This window comes from Etheostoma spectabile, chromosome 16 (genome assembly GCF_008692095.1).
Source record: "Etheostoma spectabile isolate EspeVRDwgs_2016 chromosome 16, UIUC_Espe_1.0, whole genome shotgun sequence".
Taxonomy (NCBI): Eukaryota; Metazoa; Chordata; class Actinopteri; order Perciformes; family Percidae; genus Etheostoma; species Etheostoma spectabile.
The window spans coordinates 14,504,354-14,531,833 of record NC_045748.1 but is presented as its reverse complement, the minus strand read 5'-3'; the positions used below and the strand labels follow the sequence as shown (position 1 = coordinate 14,531,833).

At 40.8% G+C, this 27,480-nt stretch overlaps 4 protein-coding genes across 5 annotated transcripts in view; 1 reads left to right on the top strand and 3 right to left on the bottom strand.

Moving 5' to 3' along the window:
- The window catches only part of nup188 (nucleoporin 188), a 17,996-nt gene extending 11,824 nt beyond the window's left edge, over nucleotides 1-6,172 (bottom strand). Inside the window, exons 1-16 of the mRNA XM_032539728.1 lie at nucleotides 6,057-6,172; nucleotides 4,568-4,622; nucleotides 4,279-4,352; nucleotides 4,111-4,195; nucleotides 3,921-4,001; nucleotides 3,575-3,619; nucleotides 3,368-3,460; nucleotides 3,119-3,238; nucleotides 2,761-2,972; nucleotides 2,396-2,510; nucleotides 2,029-2,229; nucleotides 1,211-1,291; nucleotides 1,031-1,123; nucleotides 820-939; nucleotides 608-734; nucleotides 271-429 (exon numbers count right to left, since the gene is read on the bottom strand). Of these exons, the coding sequence (XP_032395619.1) occupies nucleotides 271-429; nucleotides 608-734; nucleotides 820-939; nucleotides 1,031-1,123; nucleotides 1,211-1,291; nucleotides 2,029-2,229; nucleotides 2,396-2,510; nucleotides 2,761-2,972; nucleotides 3,119-3,238; nucleotides 3,368-3,460; nucleotides 3,575-3,619; nucleotides 3,921-4,001; nucleotides 4,111-4,195; nucleotides 4,279-4,352; nucleotides 4,568-4,622; nucleotides 6,057-6,097 (1,702 nt within the window). The 5' untranslated portion in view covers nucleotides 6,098-6,172. The remainder of the gene's footprint in view (nucleotides 1-270; nucleotides 430-607; nucleotides 735-819; nucleotides 940-1,030; nucleotides 1,124-1,210; nucleotides 1,292-2,028; nucleotides 2,230-2,395; nucleotides 2,511-2,760; nucleotides 2,973-3,118; nucleotides 3,239-3,367; nucleotides 3,461-3,574; nucleotides 3,620-3,920; nucleotides 4,002-4,110; nucleotides 4,196-4,278; nucleotides 4,353-4,567; nucleotides 4,623-6,056) is intronic.
- A 1,014-nt stretch (nucleotides 6,173-7,186) lies between these two features.
- dolk (dolichol kinase) lies at nucleotides 7,187-9,753 on the top strand. The gene is made up of 2 exons (XM_032539730.1): nucleotides 7,187-7,355; nucleotides 7,960-9,753. The coding sequence occupies exon 2, from the start codon at nucleotides 8,001-8,003 to the stop codon at nucleotides 9,669-9,671; it is 1,671 nt and encodes a 556-aa protein (XP_032395621.1). The 5' UTR covers nucleotides 7,187-7,355; nucleotides 7,960-8,000; the 3' UTR covers nucleotides 9,672-9,753.
- A 1,865-nt stretch (nucleotides 9,754-11,618) lies between these two features.
- phyhd1 (phytanoyl-CoA dioxygenase domain containing 1) lies at nucleotides 11,619-16,648 on the bottom strand. Of its 2 annotated transcripts, XM_032539732.1 has the most exons (12): nucleotides 16,473-16,648; nucleotides 15,133-15,291; nucleotides 15,024-15,029; nucleotides 14,713-14,788; nucleotides 14,558-14,605; nucleotides 14,416-14,471; nucleotides 14,259-14,321; nucleotides 14,114-14,135; nucleotides 13,857-13,985; nucleotides 13,648-13,764; nucleotides 12,353-12,479; nucleotides 11,619-11,688 (listed from the first exon to the last, which is right to left on the bottom strand). In XM_032539732.1, exons 1-12 carry the CDS (start codon nucleotides 16,503-16,505, stop codon nucleotides 11,640-11,642), a joined length of 885 nt encoding a protein of 294 aa, XP_032395623.1. In that variant the 5' UTR covers nucleotides 16,506-16,648; the 3' UTR covers nucleotides 11,619-11,639. The 2 variants fall into 2 exon arrangements, with proteins under 2 accessions (XP_032395623.1, XP_032395624.1); XM_032539733.1 differs by lacking the exon at nucleotides 15,024-15,029.
- Nucleotides 16,649-22,523: 5,875 nt separating this feature from the next.
- The window catches only part of lrrc8aa (leucine rich repeat containing 8 VRAC subunit Aa), an 11,214-nt gene continuing 6,257 nt past the window's right edge, over nucleotides 22,524-27,480 (bottom strand). Inside the window, exons 2-3 of the mRNA XM_032539729.1 lie at nucleotides 24,483-26,610; nucleotides 22,524-22,932 (exon numbers count right to left, since the gene is read on the bottom strand). Of these exons, the coding sequence (XP_032395620.1) occupies nucleotides 22,657-22,932; nucleotides 24,483-26,600 (2,394 nt within the window). The 5' untranslated portion in view covers nucleotides 26,601-26,610 and the 3' untranslated portion in view covers nucleotides 22,524-22,656. The remainder of the gene's footprint in view (nucleotides 22,933-24,482; nucleotides 26,611-27,480) is intronic.

The following is a 27,480-nucleotide window of genomic DNA, read 5'->3' as shown; positions in this document are numbered from 1 at the left end:
CTGCACCAAGGCTGAATTTTGGGAAAGAGACTTCAGATATGGTATATGGACCATTAAGGTCTATATATAAAAGCATCCAAAGAGCACCATGTCATGGGACCTTTAAAAGGATAAAACTGGTGATATTCTATACTTTTCTTTCTGTTAACAACATGAAAGACCAAAACCAACAATTGATTGATCCTACAAAATGATAGAGTACCAACAGCCTTGTCCTTTGAAGCACTTAACAATAAGTTTGTGAGAACATATGAACGCTAAGCTGTGTACCTGCAGTTGAAACAACATGGAGCAGCATCTCCACCTCACAGGTGAAAAGAGTCCAGGAGCTATAGGAGTGCTCCCAGCGAACCACGTAGCCCTGCTCGCCCCCTATCATCACCTGGCCCAGCACTCCTTGTGGCATCCACAGGTTTGTCTGCCCTGTGCCTGATGGGTGAGATGAAATGTTATAGTGGAGCTACGTCACACAAGAGAAACCGCATCTTCTTTATTTATGCCTATTACAAATGAGCATCAAAAATTCACCAGTCCTTTGACACGCTAAGGCACACTAAATGATGTACAGTATGTGTATTTAAATATCGGAGTAACAACAGATAAATACCAAGAGGGTAGAGGAGTTTTGGTGTTTGTCTCCTCCACAGTGTCTCATCATCCTTGGAGATGACATCATTGGGCTTATGTTTGTAAACTTGCGTGTAGAATGACATCTTATCCAAAAAGTTGTATACCTGTCCCATAGAGGTAAAAGGTGAGTGAAAAGTAGAGTCAAACGTTTAGTGTGTGTGTATATGTCTGTGCACAAGTGAAAGCTACCTTTTTAACAGTCGACTTGTTTGACAGAAGTGCAGTTAGGAGCTGTAACAGTGGGCCGATCTTGTGGGGGAACATCCCGACTGCACTGTCCAGGATCATTCCCAATCCCATGTTGGGTTTCTGGATTAAAACCAGAACAGATTATCAACAGTTGACATATTTTTGTTTTTATCCAATGTTATCTCTACCTTCTCCTCTGTTTTTTTCTCACCATTTCCCAAAAGACTTCAGCCAGACTTGGAGCAGAGAGGACCTCACAGGCCGCATCGATCAGGTGGGAGCACTGTGTCGCCACACCGTCAGTCTGTCGCGTGCATTATGATAGGGCAAGTTACACATATGAATGTAAGGAACGTTGAACTCTATATGCATGTAAAATCTAGATGTATACCTGTAGGCTTTCCTCTTCAAAGGAAGTGATCACAAATGAAAGGAGACCATAGATACACATCTTTGCTGTGCTTGCTGTACACTGGAGAGGAGAAGAGTCCAAGAATGACAGATAAAAAGTTATATAGTGTAACAGTACAAATACATATCGGAGAATAGACATTGGCACCTACTGGTATGTTTATGTTTGTGTTGCTGTGTCATACATTTTAACAGGACAAAATTAGTTTTTGGTGCACAAATGTGGTGGTTTGTTACACAAAGATTTAGCAAAGCTGAGAAACTATATTTTCTCAGTGCATTGTCTTCACTTCAATGTCTGGCTGCACTGCAGATATAAACCACAGCTTGAGGGTTATGATTATAAAACCTGAAGTCTGAATTAGCTCAGGTTCTGACTATAAAACTACTGCCAGGTGGTTTTCATTCTAGCCATGTCATTACAGGCTGGTTTAGGTCTGAGGCCCCAAGTGATTACATTTAACTACCTAGTAGACAAAAACAGAAGCACTCTGAAGTCTAAGGATAAGATTTGAAATCTGTGGCTCTATAACCGTTGATTAGAGTGTGGGTTAAGACCTTGTGAAAGGACATTTTACTTCCGTAACTTTATTCAGAAGTGTACAGTAACAAAGTATCATTTAAGCAGTTTAAGGTAATAGGAGCAGCAGAGAGGCAAAGGTTGTCCAAAATTGTTAAATGGTTTTAGTATGTGTAAAAAATAAATAAATAAATAAATACTTTTAATTAAAAGCTATGGATCTTTTTCTCCTCTTAGGAACTTTAGTTTTGACCAAGTGTGTATCTATGTTCTCTTACATTATTTCCCGAGACTCCAAGGCCTTTCAGCATGGTTGAAATATACTTGAACACCCCCAGCTGCAAGGCAGTGTTGCCTATCCTCCTGACCACAGGGCTGGACTCGTCTGGTCGCAGAGTGTGTCTCAGCAGGACCCAGGCCAGCAGCACCGGCCCGTGATGAGGGATGTCACCAAATGTTAGCAGCAACTTATCCATCTCCTGGAAGAAACAGAGGAAATATAAAGGTTCAGGAGTCTTTACGTTTTTTTCTAGGTGCCTAAATCAGTTCACACACACACACACACACTGTTTGGTTGAGTATCATTGCTCTACGATGAAATTATAAAATATTTATGACTGCTCCATTTAGAGACTGGGGTCAAACCTTGATGACATCAGGAGCGCTGGAGAACTGATGCTGCTCTGTACAGTCTTCTAGGGCACACTTGTGCAGGAAGTCTATGTCCATTCCCTCAACCAGGATGAGAGAGCTCAAATATCTGCAGGGCAAAGAAACATATGAGCAATTAAAGACAACACAATGATAATAAGCAATGTATTGGATACATTGGCCTAAATGCTTTTTGCAGACGTATTGTTTCTGCGTTTATGTCAGCCAATAAGTGACAACAAATTGCAGTACAGAAATGTCACATAAAGGTACATCTTAGAAGTCACATACCACAAACGGACAGCTCACTTAAAACATATGAACTTCACATACACACGGAAGCTATGAGCTGCTCTTACCCGATGCGGTCAACCAGTGAGTCCATGCTCTTGTCTACTAGGTGTCTGTTTGTCTGCCGCAAACCAAAGCCTTGTTCTTTGAACATTTTGGTGAAGCTCAGCAGGTCTGACGGGCTCATCTCAAAGTAGGCGTAATACAGAAAGATGATCTCCAGCAGCAGAGATTGTTCCCTAAGACACTGCAGGAACCATAGTGACACCTGCCTCTCCGTCTTGAAGTAATAATATTGAAAACAAACGGCACCATCAGTTATGACCGTCATGTCAAACAGAAGAAATTTGAGCATTATGTGGTAATTAGCTCTAGGTTGCAATATACATTATTATGGTATCAACCAGATCTGAACCAAATAATCACCATGAGGTTTCCGTGAGTTTCCCATGTTGGTGCTTCTGCTTTGAAGAGATTCTCAAACTGTGATTGGTACCTGCTCACCAGGTCCTTCTCCAGTTTATTAACACAGTTGCTGTACTCAGGCTGGACAAAAACAAACACACCCAGAGTTATGTTATTTACAGAAGAAACAACAAAGATTTTCCGGGGCAACTGTGTGAGGAGCTGTCTTCTTCAATTATCTGATGAGACCCAAATGCAGCTGCTACTCACCCTGTAGGGATGTCGCTCATCCTGAAAGTATGTTAGCAAGAGCAGGACACATCTGAGCAGACACATGCGCTCCTCGTAGTAATAGTCAGCTACCTGTGAAAACACAAACCATAATACTCATTGGATTAAATATAAACAGGTAACTATCATGCTGAATCAAGTGTAACTTTACATTAAGTATAAATGACTGCAGATCTCTGTACTGACCTTCAGCAGCAGTGCTTGGCTTTGTCGCTCATCCTTGAGAACAACCTGTATGGAAGACTCTGTTTAGCCACCATCTGAATATCTTTCATTATATCATCTTCTTACAATCTTTGAGTTTCTTGTTCCTCATGAAAGAATGGTGACCTTAATCAATACCATAAGTGAGTGCAATCCTAAATCCCACATACAAAACAGTATTACTGAAAATGAATGACTAGGGGATACATAAATAAAATTATAATATTTCTGTAAAAATTGACATTTACTTTTTTGTATGCTGCATACAAGCACGCCAAGATTTCTGACAAGACACAAATTCCCACATGTATATAAGCGGAACAGACACCTTTAGCGAATCACGAGTTCCTCTGTAGTCCTCCTGTAGGTAGCACTGCAAAAGCTCCACACTCTGCCGCTCATCAAGACCCTATAATATTATTGAAGAATAAAATCATTATAAAATGATCATGGAATGCTCCACCAAAGGAAGACACTTAATCATATAGTTAGGTTAAACAGAAATCTTAATTTCTTACCAACAGTTTACTGATCCTCAGACCAAAATCCTTTAAGGGTTGTGCAACATCTTTGTTCTCCTTCACTTTCACAGCAGAGGATGAGCTAGAACAAGTGATGCTAACAATTAGCCTTTCAGTTGTTGAGAAGAGTGTTATTGATGTTAGGATCAAAATAACCTAACATACCTGGGTGGCTTATAGTAAGTTAGTCCTTGATGCAGTCTGTCCCAGTGTCTGTCCAGCTCTGCCTCTATCTGAGCCTGTTTCCGTCAAACATTACATTAGAAGAAGAGGGAAAAATCACTCAAAAAAGATGATTCCACTATTTATACATGCAAGAATAAAAGTACTGATGGGACTATATAACCCCTTCAACACAAGCCTATCATGAACTCTGACTCAACCGCCACACTGTTGTAGTAGCTGCACACACTAGCATATATGGTACATAAGAACGTGTGGCAGGAAGACATACCGGCTCTCGCAATGCAGATCTTCCCAGCAGTATAGTCCATAATTCTCGACTGCTCCTAAGAGAATGACCAGTATATGTATCTTAGCAAATACATTGATGTAAATGACACAGGGAAGGAGCTATCAGTTCATCTTCATGGGGTGGACAATATGACAATCTACACAGTCTGCAATATGCATTAGTCTACTGACTTACATACAACATGTATACTGTAGAAGCTCTTCTTTTAACATCTATGATCCAGGGCTGCTCAATTATGGAAATTAATCATACATGTAATGTTGCAATTATTGAACACAGAAAAACAGTTTTTAAAAAGTTGAACAAATAAACAGTGAACTTCTATGCCAGTAGAATTTCCCTAAATACTTTTCCCATTCAGAACACAAGCATTCTACTTGCAAAACGTATAGTGCAAAATAATCTTTTTACTCGATTATTCGTTAATTGTGATCATTAGGAGCTGAACTCGTAATCACGATTAAAAAGTTGGTTACTTGCACAGCCCTACTATGATCAAGTATTGTCACCTGTCAGACATTTAACTGGATACGCCAAAAAAAAACATTTCTGTCTGGAAATTGTTTCGGTAAACAGTTTTGCTATAAAAAAAAAAACAAAACATTACATCCCTATTTAGATTTACCAGTATTGCGACATGAAAGTACATACTATGATATTCTTTTTTAATATCGTCCACTCCTAAGGTTGTTCCATGTACCAACCGGGTTAACAGTGCTTAATTCTCAGGGTTGATGCAGTGTCACTGCAAAACTACGAAACTAATGGATACATACAGACACAAGCTTTGAAGCCTTTAATAATCCTGTCTTTTGTGTTACAGTCCAGTTAATATATTGCACTATATAACTCATGTACTTTGAAGGGATGCATTTTAAACACACTCACATTTTAAGTTTAACTGACTGCAAAGAAAAACTAATAAACTGTGTTTATTTGATTTATCAATAAGTCGAAGGCTGGGGTAGTTTCAGAAGAGAGGTTGTGGGTGCGTTTACAAACAAATGCCAAAGGAAATGTTTTCCATTCAAAAAACTGTTAGCTAACGTACTTTGTCATTGCAATCTGGCCAAACACTAGCGTTAGCCTCTTCTACTTTGTCACAACCAACCATTGCCGTTATTGTAGCAAATTCTTAGGCGTTTTAACTAGAAATACGAGCCCGCTCTTTGTCCAGTTAAATAACCAGTTCTAGTTTACGAGTGAGCTCCACAGACATGCTGTTGTTGTCATGTGGCTAACACACCGCGCTGCTAAAAAGCCATTCAAATGTTCAACTGCTAGCACTTGCTAAGCTAAGTTAGCGTGGCGCCAACAGCTCAAAAGACACACTGTCAAACACAAATGTTGCCGCCGATTGGGATTAATAAATAGACATGTTGTGTAGAAATGTTTACTCGTCGGTAAATACTCAACAACTATTTAAACGAGGTATACATTAGCTAAAGTTTGTTGCCATTCTGCCTACCTGACGCTCATCTCTGATTCCGCCATCTTCGTTCCTGCCATCTGATTGGTTGCTGTGCTGCGTCGTCATAGCCGTCGTGGGCACATTCTTCTTCGCTGGTATTCTGTTCTGCACTTCTGCGTTTTCAAATTATTCACTAAATTCTTTCATAACTCGTTTTTTGGTAGGATAAATTTACTTGGAGAACATGATTTTTTTTAAATAAAACTCACCAGTTATAAATCCTCCAACAATTAACAATAAGTCATTAATTTATCTTTATTCTAGCCAGATTTTCAACCAATGTAATGAAATTCTTGAGAAAAGTACCATTACATTATAACAAACAGATCAGCATACTGTATATGTTCAAATACTATGACACATTGAAAAACCTGTAATTACAAACTATACTAAATTACACTATGAAAACAATTAAATTACCCGATTAAGTAAATCTCGTCATTCTTTTTCTTTTTACACATTTCTGTCATGACTCATAAATCTTTATTTATATTGTACTGCACTTTATGACGTATTTTATGAGTACGAAATGTTTTGTGAAAAACAATTGTCAATAATCTTTAAAAAATAACAATAGCCTAATAATTGATATCCGTCTATTTTCAAATGTTTTACTTGTTTTTACATAAACACATTTTAAATAAAACGTAAAGCAGCAACTTCTTCCTTTTCCTCTACAACTCTTTTCCCATAATAATAGGTTCCACACATTGTATTATACAGTCTGTTATATAATATAATGTCTTACCTGTCTGTGTATAATAAGGGTATTTATAGTGTATAAATTATCTTATTATTATTACAATTATTCTATTTTTTTATTTCTTACAGTACTTTTTGTATGTTTTTGTTATATTTTTTTGTATATATCCCACAGGGTGGGATTACTAAAGTCTATATTATCTTAACTTATCTTATTTTATAAGCATGCTCCTAATATAATGTGTGGTTCATGTTCATGCTGAACAAGCTTGTAAATGTAGATGATAAAAAAAACGATGCGCTTTCTTGACGACATAATACCTTAATTGTTTATTTAACATAAGAAATAAAAATGTAAAATACATATGAAAGAGTGGCCGTTTACCGGACAGTAAAAATACACTAGTCAGATGCATTGTGGGAAATGTAGGAGTTATTTCCGTGGTTGTACCACGTGATCCGGCTGTCAAATATGGCCCCCTCCGTCTGGGTGTGAGAGAAACGACAACTGACAAAGGAAGGGGATCTGTCAAATAGGACGGCAGCGATCGACTTCACACCGCGCCTTCGTCCAGATAACACTGCACCTATGTGGTACGTATGCGTGTCTTCGTCAACCTGGATTGTAATTCCATTCCGCCTGCAGTGTTGCTCTCTGTCTCGTTATGATAGCTGCATTTCGCCGCTAGCTTGATGCTGGCCGAGGTTGCAGCATCTTTGCAGAGGGGACGCGTTTCCCACGTCGGTGCTGGTCCCCGCTGGACTGTATTAGCATGGGTGAAACAAAATGACGGGAGAGTTTTTTTCTTCTTCTTATATCCGTATCCGTCAGATGTTCTTATGTCCATGTGTGACACAACCTTCACAGCTGATTCAGCCCAGTAGAAAGTCAATCCCCCACAGTATTAAAGGTTGCAGCTGATGTAGAGAGATTTCTCCTGGGCTCTCTGTCATGTGCTAAATAGTCGTGTGGATTTCATACTGTTTAGTGTGGCCATGGTTCATGACAGGAAACCGATTAAGTATGAGCAAGGTTCACTGATGGGATAAGATGACTCAGAGTCATTGAACCCAGTCTCACTACTGGATTCAGTAATGCCTATTTTTTTTATAATTCTATTCTGTGTTAACTTGCATTCTTCATCTTGACGGGTAACTTAACTGATTTATTTCTTCTTCTTTTTTTTCTTTTTTTTAGACATTCTTAGCAAGTAATAAGTGGCTGCCAAATGATGAAGTATGCCTTACAGAGGAAGTGACAAGAGAAGGCCTTCATTGGTGCAGACCATCTGTTCACATCAACCCTCCTCCCTCGCTGCGGGCCTCCACCCTGCAGCCATGCTGACCAACCCGGTGTTCGTGGAGTCCTGTGTAGTTCTAGCTGTGTTGCTGTGCGTCCACATGGTGGTCTGGAACCAGCACTCCTGGTGCACCATAGCCCTCTTCATCCAGGCTTTTTACGTACAACACAAATGGGACCGTCTGCTCCGGGCGGGAAGTGCCGTTTTCCAGTTCCGTCCTGCAGCGAACAGCGGCATCGTCCCGGGCTCCATGGTGATGCCTTTACTGGGCCTGGTGCTGAAAGAAAAGTGCTCTGCCTCAGGGAATGTCTACTTTGAGCGCTTCTTCATGGTGGTCACCATCACAGGCATGATGCTGGCTCTGTTTCTCTCGTTGATCGCGCTGGGCATCACGAGACCCGTACCCACCAACACTTGTGTGATCGCAGGCCTGGCCAGCAGTGCTATTCTCTACACGACAAAACAGACGCTGACGGTGTCTGAGGTCATCGAGGTCTTAGAGGTGCTGTTGATCTTCGTTTATCTCAGCCTGATTGTGCTTTACCTGCTGCCACGCTGCTTCACACCTGGAGAGGCGCTTCTCGTTGTTGGTGGAATCAGTTTCATCGTCAACCAGCTCATCAAGCGCTCCCTGAACCTGACAGATGTGAAAGGTGATCCAGTGAACTATTTCCTGCCGGTCATAGTGGTGGGCTCGCTGTTGCTGGGTGTTTTCTTTGCCCTGCTCTTCTGCTTCATGGAGTCTGAGACCTGGGTGTCATCACTTTTCTTTCACATGATGACAGCCGTTCTGGGTCTGGGAATCCTCATGCCGTGGCTCTCCCTGTTCATCGGCCGGCACCCCATCATGTGGCTGTTGGACTTTATAACGTTAAATGATAGAAGACTTTGTCTGCTGGGGTACTGGGTGTTTCTGGCTGTTGTGGCCACTTGTGTTGTGTTACACCAGAACTATCAGCGCCAGTCAGGGTCCAAAAAGCACCAGGCCTCAACTGTTGTCAGGAAGTACTTCCATCTGATTGTAGTGGCCACATATGTTCCGGGACTGATATATGACAGGCAGCTGCTTCACGTGGCATCTGTGGGTTGCTTGGCAATTTTCTTGTTCCTGGAGTATGTGCGTTATTTTCGGATTAGGCCTCTGGGTCAGCTGCTCAGGCAGCTGCTTACCTTGTTTCTGGATGAGCGGGACTCTGGGCCTCTTATCCTGACCCACGTTTACCTGCTGATAGGCATGTCCCTGCCCATATGGCTGTTCCCCGGGCCATGCGCCCCCAAGGGGGTACTTCCTGGGGCAGGCGGGCTGGTGCCTTATGCAGGTGTGCTGGCCGTGGGGGTTGGAGACACCGTGGCGTCTGTGTTCGGTAGCACCATGGGGGAGATCCGTTGGCCCGGCACTAAGAAAACCATGGAGGGTACCGCAACATCTGTGTTCGCCCAGATCATCGCCGTGGCGATGTTTCTCATCTTTGATGGGAGCATTAATCTAAACTCCACCTACTCATGGATTGTTGGCTCCATCACTCTGGTGGCCATGCTGGAAGCCTACACCTCCCAAATAGACAACCTCCTACTCCCACTCTATCTCTTCATCCTGCTATTGCTCTGACTGGACAGATGGCACGAACAGCAAGTCCAAGCACTGTCCTCAGATCTTTCTAGGGGGAACAAAGAGTGATCCATTTGGAAAAGAAATGTAAAATAATATAGATAGTAGACATAACAGAAGTCCCTTTTTAAGAATCAGTGATCAGCACAAGAAAATAATATTTAAAAGCTGAACAATTAATCAAGTTGGGGAATTATGTCAACCAATCAGTGGGTACAAAAACATCTGCTACTTATGTGGCAGCAGACGTAATTGTTATCATGACCTTAGAGTCTGTGGCCCTACGGTCACACGTCAGTATCAGTTGCTTTGAGGAGGAATTAGACCATCGATTCAGAATAAATTCTGAAGAGATGTAGGAGTTGCTAGATATTCTTTGAGCTCCGTCTGTAGTGACAGCGCCGGTGTGTGTTTCCTTTGCATGTCACCGCTCTGACCACGAGGCTCTCTCGACCACTGACACCAACAACTCCTGAATTATGCAACAGGAGATTGGCAAAGTGGAAACTTGTCCTTTACACACTTCTGGACTATACAGACGCTCCTACGTGGCACATTTTGATCACTAATGAGAAGGTTTTCCTATCTTGTCCCTTCTTATTGCAAATGGATAGACACATTTGTATTGCCTTTTGAAGAACATTATTTAAAGTTAGCTAACTGGTATGTCTTTTTTTCTTAATCAACATTTTTGTTATTCGATTATTTTGCCTACCCGATGGCAATATGAAGGACTTACTGCTGAAAATATTTGCCTTAAGAAGTATATTTTCTATCACACATGACCTACTATTGTAGATTCTGTAGATGAAAGCATGACATCCCCTCTCAACTCTTCTTTATAAGGGCTGATTTTATACTTCAATATGGCAGAAACTCACTACGCTCTTGCATGACACTAATGTGAAACTTGGTACTGTAACATGTACACAGGTAATCCTACAGTATACTTTTGTTAAAGGTTTGATGGGACCCCTTAAAGGTACACTTAATATATACATTTCCCTGCATATTTGTGGAGACTGTAGAGATTTTTGCTTGGGCCAAAATGATGAACATAGGTCCTTTCCATATAAGTATATTTCTTTACAACAATTTAGGATTTTAATTTAATATTTACATTTCTACAGTTAATACCCTGGAACTTGTTTACAGCATGAATTAATTAACAGCCTTATGTTCATCTCTAAAAGTTATTTGGTGTTTTTTATGTTGTAAGGATTTATTTTTATTAGCATGATCCTACTGGTATGTTGTTTTTGCCACCACCCTTACATTTAAAAAATGTAATATTGCATGTTCAGCATCTGAGAAGAGAGATAACATTGATAGGCCTCCTATTTTGGTCAATTTGTTTAATACCCATTTAATGGTCGATAAGCCTAACCTGTGTGACTGACTGACTGACTGACTGACTGAGTGAATAAAAAACAAACAGTATTTTTTTGCTTTCCCAGTTTGATTTAAAAATTGACATAAGAAGTTTGGAAGTTGTGGTTGATAATCATTCATACATACATTTGAGTTGTTTTTCATTTTATGTTGTCTTACCATGAACATACTTGAAAATAGAAATACTTACTCTTTGTATTTAATAATTGGTGACTATGTTGATGAGCAGTTACGGTATAAAAATAGAAAGCTAAAATATCAGTTGTATAGTTCCACGAAAAGTTGACTCAAAAATGTTTACTCAAATTAATTTTGAAGTGTATTCAAACTTATCATTTAAAAACATTCATAAACAATATGGGTTACTTTCCGTTAATCTTGACTTTGCTGTTGATCAAGCTACATACCAGACTGCATGTACAGCAGCTCATATAAACAGTGTCACATAGGTAACAAAACCAGCCATGAGAAATGGCAGCACATTGGTAGGTTAAAAGCAATGTTAAAACAGTTCACACATGTTGGTCATCTTGTGTCTTTCCATGATCTGCAGCACCAAACGCCAAAAAACATCCTTCATTTAGTGTAGAGAGACGGGAAAGGGAGCTCTTCAGTGGGTTGCAACCTTTAAAGACCAAAATGATGGAAACATGACAACTTATTAGCGTGACATAATACAGTCTACCTTAAAGTTGAATTCAAAGGCGAATAGAATGGTGCAGGCCAATGTTGCATTTACAGTACGTGCTGCTCATATGTGGAAACAACATGAGAAGATGTGATTTATTTTTTTTGCTCAGAGCGTTTAAACACAGGCAGCAGCAGCTATTCTTGGTCTGGTATGACCAGTAGCATATGGTGGCTATTGTTAGCTAACTGTAGATGTATAGATATGTATCGATATGTATCGCTCCAACAGACATTACTGGGTGAGTTTGACAGCTCTTCTCTACTTGTGTTACTGTTAGTTTATGTTTTAGCATTTACCTAAGTAGAGTGGTAGTAGAGTAATATTCAGTTACACAGTAATATATATATATATATATATATATATATATATATATATATATATATACAGTAAATATTAGCTAATGTGTTAACATTAGCAACCATGAGCTACTGGTTATACCTGAACAAGTAAGAATATCTTTAGTGTGTTCAGTTTAACAAGAATGTGGTTTTTTTATAATGTAAGATTGTGACGATTATCTAGTGTAAAAACCTGCTTAAAATAAATAAAAGGAATAATGGAAACACCACAAAGCCACCCAACGGCAATAAACTCTCACCAGTTGTCAGGGCTCCAGCGGGTGTCCTGGCTTTCCATGAGATGGAAGGTGTAGACTTGGCGAGAGTCCTCTGAGGTGTTTTCAGCACTGCGATGCACCACCTCCCCGTGGATCAGGACTACACCACCTGAACACAGAGCGGTTGATGGATAAGGTGGGATATTTATCTCCGCAGCGAAATTCACATGTCACAGCAACAGTACACAAATGAAAAACACGGAACAAACAATGGGGCAGGGAATTAATCAAATATCATAAACACAATTAAATATTAAAAGTATAAAAACAGTGGTGTTGATGAGAAGACCCCTGTCATGCCTGTACGGTAATCATGAAGCTACAGCCAGTAGCCTGTTAGCTTAGCATAAAGACTGGAAACAGGGAAACAGCAAATGAGGCTCATTCCTAAATTAATCATATCAGCCATCAGCACCTCTAAAGCTCACTATTTATTTAAAAAAGTTAAAAACAATGTATTTCTGTTTATGTATGTACTCCCAGGTTAGGAAAATATTCTTTGTCTCTGTGAAGAGGTCAAGACCGGCCCTATTGTCTCTCACCTTAGCTCTCTCTTCCTCTGTCTCTAAAGAATTGATTAGGTCATATCTATCATTTAGCATACATGAGGCAGCTTATTGTTCCCACAAGAAAAAGGGAATCGCTGTCCCAGCCTTTGGGACCCGCCCTTGCTGGGCCAGACTTGATTGGAACACTGAATGTGTATTCAGGTAGTTTAAAAATAGGTGACGCTAACTTGGATCTTGGGGCCAGTTGTGGTCTCATTTGACCAATAAGCAGAATTTTCACTTGAGGAACCACCCTCTACTCTAGGGGATAAATGTGTGTGATTTAGAAATTTTCAGGACTGATCTCATGTGACGCCATCAGGGAGAAGTATGGATCAAGTCCGCTGTCGGCTGCAGTGTTATTATGTTTTGTGTCTTATTGTCATATCATCCTCATCATGCTGTTTAATTAAACCTTTTTGTTGATTTTCCATTGGAACTGCAGCATCTCTTCGTCCTCATCAAATCAAAGAACACGTGTGAGATAGTTTTTTTTCTAACACGTTATATCGCATTTGTTTAATATTATGTACGAAACGTTGTTGGCCGGGCGCCCCACACTCTTGACAAGGAAGTGAATGAGCGTATTTGAAAAACTGTCAAACTATTCCTTTAAATGATCATTGTGCCTATAATACTTATAGAAAATGTATCAAAATTGGCCCAAACTTTCTGAATGTATGACAAATCGATCAAATCAACGTAATTTCGAAGACACCAGTGAATTACCTTTTTTAACAGGTGCAGCGACAAACTTCTTGTCATCGTAGGTCTGCTCTCGGCCTGTGAAGTCTGTCAGGGGAAAGGTGCCCTTTGGGGTACGCACCATACGCCGAGAAATACCACCTGGGCAAAAAATGAGTTGACATCCCAAAATATAATTGAGAAACAAAAGAGCTGGAAGCAAAAGTACAAGTTTAGTTATAGAGTGAGCCTACTGTTATGTGACCCTGGGATAAACCACAGGCAGCCGTTGTTAACAGTAGCGTCTTCCAGGGCGATCCACAGCCCCATGACTCGGCCCAGGGGCTCCGTGTACAGGAATGTGGCATCTTGATGTGGCGTCACTAAAAAAAAAAAAATAATAATAAAAAGACCGAAAATTTGCTACAAAGATGTTTCATGGAAATTATGTTAATACTATATTGAGTTTTATATATGGCTTTTTTTATTATTTAGAATTTAGTTTTCTTACCTTCTCCGCCAATCCCTGGTTGCTGGAGGAGAGAAATGGATGGTCTTTTATCATGAACTACCCATGCATCATCATATGACAGACAGACAGACAGACAGACAGACAGACAGACAGACAGACAGATAGACAGTGTATAATACATTACCTTAAAAATGAACATGCTTTGCAGTATCACAGGGCTTACAAGACCCAGCTTCTTTGCTATGCCCTAGGAGTCATTTAAGAGAACATTTAATGTGAGTGTTGGTTATTCTGGGACTCAGTACATACTTTTCTTAATTTTTTTTCAACAGCTCACTCACCTGTATTTTGGGTGAATGTGTAACCTTTTTGTACAGCGGCTCATAGGCATGTAGTGCTAAAAGATGAAAACTGGGATTAGTTATGGACTTTTGGAAAGCTCTTTGCGCATGATGTTTTGGAAAGGTTGCTTAGAAATCTCACCATGTCCGACTTTATTTAGTGAGCGCTGTTTTGGTACCATGAACTCCCCTGTAAGACAAGGAATGCTTTACCCATCTAATTTGGCCTTTCCTGATATACTGTGTATATTTTCAAAAAATGAAGGACATTTGAGAATTCATTTTAGTAGAGCTGACCTTTTTCGTCAAAAACTCCTTTCTCAAAGAAAAAGCGGATCTTATCTCCACTTGTGATGAAATAGTCAGCATTTCCCTGCAGGTCAAAAGGTTAACTTGAGTCATCTGATCCAGCAGGGAATGACTGCATTACAGAGGGGAGAAGCACGCGACAGACACCGACTAGACTGTTGACATAAGCGTTTGCTATTGGCCTGACAGGAAGGACGTGGAGGGTCGAGGTAAACCCTGTAAATCAGTCTAGAGGTGATGTACCTACGGACTACGTGAGCCTGATCATGAAGGGGAAACACACTCAGTGGGAACCATACCTGCATCTTTTAGTGCAATATGATGGAAAGCATGAGAAAGAAATATTGTGGGATTAAAACTCTTGAGTCGCCGACACAACTCACACTGTGCTGCGGAGCATTACGTCACCTGTGCTTTGAGCTGCTCATCGTGATCGGTGGAGAAAGTGATGTGGCAGTGCTCCGGGACGTCCATCCGGTCCACTATCTCTGCCATGCTTTGCCTCAGCTCATCGCACTCCTGGGAGGTCAGCAGCCCGTCCATAACCACATATCCATCCTCCATGTACTATAAAATACATTGTAGTTTTTTTTTTCAAATAAATTTCCAGTGTTTTACACTTAGTCGATTTCCTCAAATTTAACTGCAATCTAGGGTCAAATGTACAGTATTTACACACTCAATAGAGCATATTTCCATTTGATGGAATTTAAATAGTGTGGCCATTAAAACGTTTAGTCATGTGTAAATCTTTTAATTTCAATTAAGAGCTGGGACAAGCACATCTTATATTTATCTGTTTCCACGTTTACGCAAAGATGTAAGTTATATATTAGAGGGATTAGTTTGTTTTCTTTTTTCACATTTAAATGTAGGATCACATGTACAGCCCTTACACATTCAATTACATTTGATTACATAACTAAAGGGCAAAAGAGCAGAAAAAACACCTTCGTTTTTATGTCTAGGTTGTGTCCTGCTTTTTCACACTCAGTCTGCAACTAACAATTATGTTTATTAGAGAATACTCTGCCAATTATTAATCTATTATCAATTAATCATGTGGTCCATGAAAAATACTCATGTCAAATTTTACAAACCCAAGGATAGGCGATTGCAAAACCCACAGATATTCAATTCAATATCACATAAAAAAAAGAAAAAAGAAATGCAGCACAAAAACATGCATTAGCTAGTGCAGACTACCTCTATAGGCCACATGTGTCTGCAGCTGGTTATGTAATGAGCCTGGAATGTGCTGTCCTATGTATAATCTACACACAAATATAGACAGAATACTGCAAACATTGGCTACTGGAGTAGGCTAAAAATATATTCAAATTGTTACAGCAATGTTTGAATATAGTCCAAGTAACGAGAGTGATGAACGTGAGCATTTGTGTACCATGGTCTGTTTGGGTGAATACTCGATTCTGATTGGCTGTAGGGTGTCCATATAAAAGTGTTATAAGACACCTACTAAAGCAGTTCCGGTGAAACCGAGTGTTTACTGTTCTAAATCAATGCGCTTAACTAAAACAAAAAGGAAACGTTAACTCCCATCTGCACTCGACTCACATCGAGCAGTGACGGTTCACGCCTCGCCGTCGTTCATTAATACCTGACAATGGACACCTCCTCGGGCATTAACCCTTACGTACAATACAAGCGTAAAGTGCAGGATGTTAGTGACCTGCAGCTCGCTAGAACTTCTTTACTTTTTTTTCTTCCTTTAATGCAAAACTCACCTTTTGCACATCCCGATCTGTCATAAAATCCATGGTTGTCTATTCGCAGAGGTCCGGCTCCTTGGAAACATCCGATGTGTTTATCCCCCGGGTATTATGTAACATGTGAACACATGATAGGATTTTGGACTTGTTGCCCATGAAGCCTGCTCATGGTGTGCTGCAGTAGCCCAGCATGGCCTCTAGATGTCACTCATGGCGTTGCTGTAAAATGGAAACACACGGGGCGCCTGGGTAGCACATCTGGTAGAGAGTGCGCCCAATGCATGGAGGCTCAGTCCTCGCCGCAGCGGCCGTGGGTTCAATTCCAACCTGGGGTCCTCGTTGCGTGTCAATTTATAGATCTTCTAATAAAGTTTTCTAAACAAAAGATAGTGATTTGATCAAATATGATGTACTGCTATATATTAAAAGAAGAAAACAGAATGTTCAATAGTTACAAATTAGCATTATGATGCATTATGAGTACTTTTACTTTTTATACTTGTAATTATAATTAAAGTTCTAATCATACTCACATACACTTATTCTATATTAAGTAATCATTTTTAATACTTACTTTGTTATTGAATACTTTTATATCGCAGCGTAATTGAAAGGGTACTTCCTGCACCACTGCCAGTGCTGCTTAGGGTTAATAACATGCTAATTTCAGTCATGTAACCAGAGAAAAATAAAGCGCTAATGTGGATATTCTGACTCTCTAATGGCATTTACCCACTGCGAGTACTAGCTCTACTTGGCTGAACACAGCCACGGCACCCCCGTCCCCGCCCTCCTAAAAAAAAAGAACCTGTTGGCAGGTACCAGGGACTTTATTTCATAATGGACAACCATTTGTCAAGGCAAGTTGGCAAATGTATTGAAAAAACAATATACTCATCGGATCACGAGGCACCACCAGTCCAAAGTAGGGCTGCAACTAACAATTATTTTCATAGTCAATTAATCTGTTGATTATTTTCTCAATAAATCGATTATTGTTATTTGGTCTATAAAATGTCAGAAAATGGTGAAAAATGTGGATCAGTGTTTCCCAAACGCCCAAGATGACGTCCTCAAATGTCTTGTCGGTTTACTGTCCCAGAGGAGAGATGAAACTAGAACATAGTCACATCTAACAAGCTGGAATCAAAGAATTTTTACTTTTGTCTTGAAAAAATTACTCAAACCGACTAGTCAATTATCAAAATAGTTAGCAATTAATTTAAAAGTTTACAACTAATCGATTAATCGTTGCAGCTCTAGTCCAAAGACAGACTTTTCAGAGATAGCCTATATCACACAGGGAGTATTACACCGGTGCTTTCCCTGCTAAGACAAGTCAAAACATCAGCAATGTTCCTTTCTCTAAGGAGTTTCTTCAGTATTTAAAACACGTTTCTCCGCAACAAGTTCAACAGTGCTCAGGACTTGAAAGAAGAACAATCCACCAGATGAGGAATTAACACTCTTTACAACATGATTCAGTGTTGTGTTTATTTCCATTATCATGTGTCAGAATAGTACAAAAGGTAGAGTTAGGACAACATTAGAAACTCAAGTTCAGTTGTCCATTTTTACAGATGTCCCGCTTAAAAAGCCAGTGTTTAGTGCACTTGGCAACAATTAATTAATAAAGGCCTTGTCGGATGTGATACAGACGGTGCCGATTAAAACAAGTCTGTTCATCCGTCTTACAGTTTATGTTCAACAGTGATTGCTGCTAGGGGTATAGTGGGTGGCTTTTAGTATGGCTATAATGCACACAAGTTCAGCATTGACAAACTCATGCTCTAACATGAAATGGATGTGATCCCCCACCCCCCAAAAAATAACTCTTTTGATATATCCCTGATCTACAGGCACCAGAACACAGAGATGAATTAATCATACATAGCAAATACAATCATATATTTAAAAAAAAAAGAAAAGAAAAGAAAAAGTTGTATACATGGGTGGAGAATAGATGTCAATGCAATCATGGCAGTTCTTTTTGATTCATGTGGTTTCTAAGTTTAAGTGAAATGGTATGTGACCGTCCAAAAATGTACACACTTCAGAAATATTACAAATATTAACAGTGTGCAGGCGTTGTGGAGGGTGAGCTCACCTCCATTTACAGTATGTTAGATTGTCATGGGTTCTATCTGTTGAGTTGTGAAATCCTGGAGCTGTGGCCAAAGAAATCAGCATCTCACCATCTGCTGTAAAACCCTCTGTGGATCCAAATGAGTTAATCCTATGTGAGAATAAACCCATAAATCACACCGTTTCACACAACTACACTACTTAAGGCATACATAAAAACATTTTCGATATTTTATACTTTAAAAAAAAAAAAAAATCAGGAGACGCAACACAAAGTTTAAAGAGCTCATATTATGCTTTTTCCTTTCCTTTGTTGTGTAAAATATCTTTTGCGCATGTAATAGGTTTAGTTTTAAGTGAAAAAGCCTAAAGTCCACCCCAAAGGGACTTGCCCTCTCCAACAGAAAACACTGTTCACAAACTTCTCCAGACAGCTCTATTGTAGTCCAGGCTTTACTTCCGTGACAAACGCTCGGCAGTTTGTAACACACGTTACAATGCTCGCCTAGCAGCTAGTGGGGCATGCCATCCTACTTGCTTGCTTCTAACTGGCTAGCAGTGCTTACCTAGGTACCGCGCATGTGCGGCTCCCAACAAAGATGGAACAGAAGTAAGATGCCTCACTCTGTAGCTAAAACAGAGAGCTCAACACACAGGGTGAAAAGAGGCGCTGCAGCAATGTGCAAAACAACAAAAATATGGTGTTTTTGAAAATTAAACCATGTAAACCTATTCTGATTTAACCTGTAAATACAATCATTCACCAAAAAATAGGGCATAATATGAGCACTTTAAAGCTTTGTTTGTGCACTTGCACAGAATAAAAAAAGAAGAAGCTTTTAAATGTATCATTTGAGGTCTTTTAAGGTGCTTGGATGAGAATGGGCTGCTTCTGTTAGTTACTAAAACTTCCCTTTCTTTAGTGTTTCAGAAATGGCTGAGTAAGCTCAGTAACCCGATTCACTGACATGCAGGAAAAGAAAGTCTGGCCGCAGGTTTTTATGTTCTCATCTTGTGACTCAGAGGGAAGGGACTGTCCAGGACTGTACTAGAGGACAGAAAAAAGGATATTTGTGGATACAAATCCAAATGTTAGCAGGACAAAGTGAGACTCATTTCACTGACCATGCCAAAGCTAAAATGGAGAAATGACAGATACATGTGTATATCAATGTGTGTATAGTAATTTTAGCAAATCCAAGATGTGAAGGACTTTCCCAGTGATGCCATGAGACAGACTTCTAGGGCACACTTAAACTTCAAGATTAAAATATACTGTAACTGCTGTACCAAGGATACATTTGGGGTTAAACATAGGTCAGATAAGGTTTATTTCGCAGCAACTATCCAACCTCTAATGACCATCAAGTTAAGGCCAAAAGACACTTGATACAATAACTGGCGGGCATTGTTTGAATGTTCTAATTTGACACTCTGTGGTGCACTGCAGGGGGGGAGATTTTTAGTGTCAGCAGCATTGGCAACTGCACTGCACCACTACAATGAGCCATGTTACTATATCAAATTTACTTTGGAATGACGTACACCGCCCTAGAACCTGTCCCTTTAACTCAAGCCAGTTACTGCACTAGAAGATGCCTATTGGCATTCCTTTGTTTGGCATCCAACAGGTCACTAACAAAACATGTTTTGGCTCTATCTAAGCACCGCACAAATGAAACCAGAGTAGACATATCAAGGTAGACATGCCACTTAAAACAATGTTTATGTTTACAAAGTTTATACGTGCTGGAAAGATGAGATTTAATCTGAATTACTGTGTTTCTCTGGTGTCATCTGTTCCTTTATGCGTTGTCTGTGACCTTTGCTTACATCTTTAAAACTGGTTGCTAGTCAACACATTCAGGACTGAGGCTCTTCTCTCAGAACAGGAGCAATGTACTAATGACCCCTAGAAGGGCATTTGGATTTAGCAAAGGCCTCAGTGAAACAGCATTCACTGTGAACAAAAGGTGCAATTGTATCATTACAGTGAAACGTCCCTTCTTTTATAAAAAAAATAAAAATAAAAAGCTAAAAGAAACAGCTAGTAAAAATAAGACCACATCATACCATTTGACTGATATGTATGAAACAAAGACGTTAAACATTTCGGCTGTACATTTAACAAGACACAAAAAAACAAGTCATGAACGTGATGTTTGTGATCATTAACAGGGCACACACAGCTTGTAAAAGATAAGGCCATATTAGCAACGAGATGCCTGGCTGGAGTAAACTTAGCAGGGTTACTCCAAATGAGGCTATTAAATCCAGGGTCTTAACAAGAAAAGTGTTTCAAGCAGACAGAGCATGCTGCACTAATTTGGACCATGAATGTGGAAATTACATATTGTGCATACGCTTTCTGCAAATACATGTTTCCCTTGTGTAGGTCGGTCAAAACCAGTTTCTTTCACTCTGTGATTTCCTGTTTGTCCTCACGTCGCTCTTGAACGGACAAACAAAACGCTGACAAACCACTCCGGTTTACTCTGGAGTAAACGGAGCATGATAAATTGAAGGGCTAGCATACAAACAGCTAGCCACTCGAGTCACCAACACTTTTCTGGCAGCTAGTTAAGACTCTCCCGTCTCACATCAGGAGTCCACTCGGGATAATAATCATCTAAGGTTGCCTAATTCAAAATCATACTGAGCATAAAAAGTACCACGATTCTTGCTTGTTCTATTGGCCCACATAATAATCTGGTTGTTTGATTAGCATTATGAAAGCTTGCATATGTTTGACTTTGACAAATAAAGAAATTGACAGTGACAGGGAGTTTTATGAATGTTTGTGACCGTGTAACTTTAATAGAGGGTCAGCAAACTTCATGTCAGCAGGGGGACACCTTGTGTTATTACAATCTAGTCAGTGAAGCAAAATCGATCAGTCTTTAGTGGAACAAAGATCACCTAAGATCTTTGACTAAAAAGGTAAATGTTCCATACACAGCTTAAAATAAAGTCTTGAACAAAACAACAAATCAATGGCTGTGTGAAATGTGTGGCTTTAGTCACTCAGTGGACTATAATCCCGTTTTACTTGAATGTTGAACCGATCAACATTCAGCCTGTTTACGGGCCCCAACATAATACCAATGTGTGGAAGCATTTAAAAGTACCAAATTATGCATCTTAAAGTCAAAATAACACATGAGCGTGTTTCAGGTCCAGTCCCAATCCATCTCACATCATTTAACAAGACACATCTGTAATGTGTTTGATGTTTAGTCTTCCAAAATAAGGTAAAGCCTGTTTCCCATGCCTAAATAAAAGGTGCAGTTTAGGGAAGCAAAATGAAGAGACCAACAATGGGGCTTTTGTCCCCCCCCCAGCTCCCATCCACCTTTTACCGCCTGCCCCACGGGCCAGCGTTATAAATGAACAACTGCAGGGTATTTAGACATTGTACTGTAGAGCTTGTTCCCATTTGTTTTCTTTGATGTCTTTCATCAGTCCTCTGAGTTAAGGCCAACACTGTGAGATCACCTGTGGGATGATCTGTTGATCTTCATCACAAAGTCATTTTGTTCCTTCAGGCCTCGACAACTTGGCTGTCAGTTGCACTATAATTTATTAACTTAACATCTGCCAGTACTCTGAGCCACGCAGTGCCGCAACTGCAAATGTGACTGTAAAAAAATCCTAAAGTAAAATATTGAGCCTCGAGGCCAGAGTATTAACATGATCAGCAGAGAAGTGATAGTGAGCACATTTAGCTCACTAGCAAGGCTAATTTCTGCAACGCTTTTTCCCCGGCTCTCTCTCTCTCTCTCTCTCTCTCTCTCTCTAATAAACAGGTTTGCATTAGCAAGGTCCTAATATTGCATGCATATTTAACATCATCTGCTTGCATCCCTGTAGCTTTATATTCAGGATGATAGCCACATTACTGATCCACCTTCCATTGCCAAGATTTTCCCATGGTGACCATTCAGCATCCATGAAAGTTTTGACTTGACATTACTTCCTTAAATAGGTCCTGCCAGGAAAGCCCCAAGCACCAACCAAACGTCTCAAGGTTTGCCTGCCTTTAAAAAAAAAAAAAAAAACTGCTCGATTACTTAATCAAACTTCTCTCCTCTGCCACTCTCCACAAAGGCTTTACTCAAGCTTGCTCCTTATCGGCCCTCCATAGCTGCTCTTTGACTTCTGGTGGCAGCGTGTTGAACAGGTCCTCCTCCACTATCAGACTGCTCTTCTTCAACAGCCGACACTCACCGAGCTCCACTGGGAGACACTCAAGGCGGTTCCCTCTCAGCTCCAGCTGGGTCAACCCGGTGAGTTCCCCGAAGCGGGATGGCAGTGTCTGCAGGCAGTTGTTTCCCAGATTCAGAGTACGCAGCTTCTTGCATTTGAACAGCTCCGGGGGCAAAGTCTCGATCTGAAGTGGAGAGGAAAGAAGACAAAATTCATGAGGGGCGTAAGGTAATAGGGAGCGGAAAATCTTTGTGGTTACCTTTTTGTCATTTGCAATAGCCGATGAGGCAGGGATATGTTATTTTCAGTTCTAGATTATGTTTATTTCACATGTTACAAAGATAACGCAACCCAGGACTCAGCACAGGAAATGAATCAAAACTAGACTAAAGGGCACTCAGTATAAGTATAATGGAAAAAGATAACACAGAAAATAATTTAAAACCCTTCCTGTAGCCTTTGTGTGCTTTTGTTCCATGAACTCCTAGTCCTAATTGCAGTTCTTCTTGTTCATCTAAAAACATTATTTTAATCTCTATTTATTGATATTCAAAATGATTCACATCATATTAAAACACCTACATGAATGCAATATTCACAATTACGCAACTGGTTTAGATTGATCATGCGCCAACAGTGTAAAGGAGGATTTAGGCAATAGCGGCCTTAAAAACTCAAGAAACACCAGAGGGGTCCCAATTAATGGAGCTATTTTCGTCTGCACACAAACCCGCTGGAACCTATTTTCAGCGTGCAACCACACAAGCAAACACAGTTAAGCGGCAGTAATAGGAGCCTTTGCTGAAAACACCAAAAAGGTTTTCAGGAGAATCTCTCACAGTGAACCAAAATGAAATTCCTACATCGTGAATCAAATAAACAACATTTTGTTAAGACTGAAATGATCCACTTCACCTGAAGCCAAATGGACTAACCCAGCCATGACTATAACTGCAGGATTTGGTACAACCCTCAAAATAATTAAATGTCTTTGCAACTGAAATAAACAACATCCTAAATAATGCCCATTTGTGAGGGTTGACTTCAAAAGTAATTGTTTACTTCTCAGGAAGTCTCGGGGAACCTTTTTATCAACTATTTTATCAGAAAAACCAGATTACATTGTAAAAAAGGGTCAAGGAGTACATCGTGCTCAAAGAATCCTAATGTGTTCTCCGAGAAAAAAAAGTCAATGTAACGAAGCTTTGAAATCGCTTATTGTTTCTATTTACTTACCCAAAAGAATAAAAGAAAATTGACTTGGCAGTGAAAACCTGCCCTTTATTCCAGACAGGAGGCCTTTTATCGAACATGTGTGACATTTACAACTGTGTTTACAACATGCCATTCAGTGGAGAGCGGATAAACAGACCGAGATTATATCTCATTTTCAACCTTTTTCCACTCAAATTCTTCCCAAACATTCAAGGACACATTTAAAACTGGAACATATACAAAGTATTAGTTAATAATACACAATTGCAAAAGTACCAAAGCCTGAGTCATGCCCTGTGGTTATCTTTAAGGACATAATTCCCCACCTGTCAATAAGATCTATTAGCGTTGACCTTTGCAAATACCTTAACTGGACTTTGGGCTAATCTTATTCACAGATGACAGTAACATAGATGGGTGAAGACAGATTACCTTTCTAAGAACATTGGACATGTGAAAAGGCTTTCACTAAAATGAAAACAAGGACTGGACAAATATGAGAGAGTTTTTGCCACTCACCCGGTTTGCTGTCACAGCAAAGTACTGCAGGTTCTGGAGGAAGCCTACATCAGCGTGGATGCTGGTCAGATTGTTGTGACTCAGGTCTAAGAAACGCAGCTTGCGACAGAAGAAAAGCTGGCTGGGGATTTTCTCGATCTTGTTCCTGTTCAAATATAGCCTCTCCATGTTGGTAAGTGTTCCGATCTGAATGGGGATGTAGGCGATCTGGTTGTACCACAGCTTTAGGCACACGAGCCGGTGCAGATGCTGGAAGCTGATGATCTCCTCTATTGTCTTCAGATTGTTGTCCTTCAAGTCAATCTCCGCCAGGTTGTGCAAACTAAAGATGGAGTGTGGAATGCGTTCCAGGTCGCAGCGCACAAGCTCAAGCTCAGTCAGGTTGACCATTTTCTTCAGGCTGTTGAGCACCATCAGCTTGGTGCCCTCGTTATTGATGGAGAGCTTCTGCAGGTGCACACCCACATCCGTCACCACCTGCGGCAGCTTGGTCAGATTGCTTTTCAGACGAAGAACTTTGAGCCTTCTGAGCTCCCGAAGCCCGTCAATGACAATGTAGCGATTGTTCTCAGCACTCAGGTTCCCTGTCAGGTGCAGCTCACTGAGGTTCTTCAGGCTGTAGATCCACAGTGGGATCTCCTTGATGTCTGTGAACTTGATGTGAAGTGACTTTAGGTTTTCTCTCAGGAAAGCAAGAGCTGGAGCCTCAATTTTAGCTGGTGTGTGATAGAGCCACATCTCCCTCAGGTTGGAGAGCTGTGCGATGATTGGAGGGATAGTCACATCCGGGATGAGCTCCAGTTTGAGCACTTCCAGCTCGACCAGATCAAATACTGTGTCAGGGATCCCACTGAGCATGAACAGATGCAGCTCCAGCTTTTCCTGGGAGTTTTTGGTGATGCGCTGCCTCAGCTTCTCCAACGTCCACTCATTGTTCAGGTTCAGCTGCCTGAGCTTGTTCTCGCTCACCTCTGAAAGAAATACCGCAAAGCGCTTGGAGTAGAGAGGGTCATACTGATCTATCATGTGTAGCATGAAGGCAAAGTCGTTCTTCAAGTCAGGGATGTCGCTGTAGCTGCTTTCCTCGCGGATTGATTCAAAGGAGTATCGTTTGAGGGAGCGGCTGACCATCCAACAAAGAGTGTACATGCAGATCAGGCCATAAACCCCCACCAAGCTGATGTAGAAACACGCCAAAATCTTGAAAAGAGTTGCCAACGGGTGAGCACAATAGAACATGCTGTAGCCTGTTAATTTCTGAATGTTTACAGAGCACACTACACTGAACCTGATGTAGCGTACATAGTATGCTGTGTAGCTAATTATCAGTATAAACTTGATTACTTTGATGATGGTCTGACGTATATAAAGACGGTACACTATATCACCCTCCTCTACATGAATCCTGAACTTCTTCACCTTCTCAAATAGAGCCTTGGCCTGCTCCCCCTCCTTTTTATCTAAAACCCCAGTTTCAGAGCGATCTACAATTCCTTGTTCAATTCTGGACTTTGCTGTTCGTTGGAGCATGGGCACGCTAGCCTCAACATCCTCGCTCACACTGGAAGCCTTCTTATCCATGGAACCGTTCACTTTCCCCAGAGGCTTGTTGTCGCTCTCCTCCACCACAGTCTCAGACAAAGCCCTCGTTGTCCACGGGGAGTCAAAGCACTTGAGTAGGATGGAGACAAAGTGCTCCAGTTTAGAGCTTGTGCGGGGGAACTTGAACCAGAAGTTGCTGCAGGCCAGGAAAATGAGGGTGTGGAGTAGCACCAAATAGGGGAAATATTTCGCAAACCAGTGTAGTTTGTTCTCGTAGCAGACAGCATCGACATAGTTATACTGATGACGGTCGAGGTCATACTGAATGCCTTTGGGCTCCGGTGGATAGGCAGAGCTCACGTTTGGGATAGGCATGGTCTCGCAGGACTTGTTGACCACCCACTTGCAAGGCAGGCAGATCATCTTGTCCTGCGTGACCTGTAGTGTACCACCGAACACCGCAATCATCAGCATGACGATCGAGATGTAGTCGGTGAAAACGTCCCACCATGGCTTCAGGATACGGAACGCTGGCTGGGAGTCAGCAAAGTACCGGAGCTCTGTGATGGGAATCATGATGGTTTATCTGGAAAGACAGAGAAAACAGGGCATTAGTAGGTGACATGTCAAGTGTAGAACTTAATGGACTATGTTTTGTTTTTTTTAAACCTTAATGTGTTGGGGTCAAACGTAACATATCAAAATCAGTTTCCGCATACATTTTGGATACTTGAACAATATGCTGTAATGTCATCTGAGATGCACATATGTATCTTTGTTGATTAGCTATGTGTGCTATCTGTCAAGCTGAATGGACTGAACAGATTTTACTCTGGTCTAAAGACTTAAATAGAACTCTTTCTGTGACAGAAAGGACTCTATCCTGCAATGTAATTGTAACCTAATGTTAAACCTTCATTCCTTATTACATGCGGCCCAGTCAGCATGTTTAGGGCCAGGTGTGGAGGTTACCATACTGCCCGCAACGAGCGGCTGTCATATTTGCTGTAGACTCTACTGTGCATCAGCGGTACGCTGGACACCCTGCATGTGCCGACAGCACAGTGCGGTTCAGAGACTGCAGAGCAAGCTGGAAGTATTAGAGACCACAAACCCTACACATCATGCATGTCCACACAAGTCCCTGTTTTTCCCCCCATCTATCTCCGGATGTGCAGTGATGTCTTTGCACAAACATGTTCCCACGCGCATACAAACTCAGAAAAAACTATCCATGCTGTTTTGTGTGAGATACAGTTTCTGAATGTCCTCTGCCTTCAATCTCCGGGTGAGTTCTTCAAAATCTCCACGGCTTATTATAATCACCAGCCGAGCGCTAGCATGCTAGCCTGTTCTCCATAATCTACAAAAGAACTACTTCCATGTCACTGTTCTGCGGGTATTCCACAAGTGTACCCTTGTTTAAAAGAAGTCTCCCAGCTAATCCTGCCTTGTA

Excerpts from the sequence above, each read along its gene's own strand:
- dolk (XM_032539730.1), top strand. The coding sequence starts at position 8,001 with ATGCCTTACAGAGGAAGTGACAAGAGAAGGCCTTCATTGGTGCAGACC.
- phyhd1 (XM_032539732.1), bottom strand. The coding sequence starts at position 16,505 with ATGGATTTTATGACAGATCGGGATGTGCAAAAG. Across the intron at positions 15,292-16,472 it reads CAGATCGGGATGTGCAAAAG|TACATGGAGGATGGATATGT; the intron begins GTGAGTTTTGCA and ends TGTATTTTATAG. Across the intron at positions 13,986-14,113 it reads ACCAGGGATTGGCGGAGAAG|TGACGCCACATCAAGATGCC; the intron begins GTAAGAAAACTA and ends TTTTTTTTTTAG.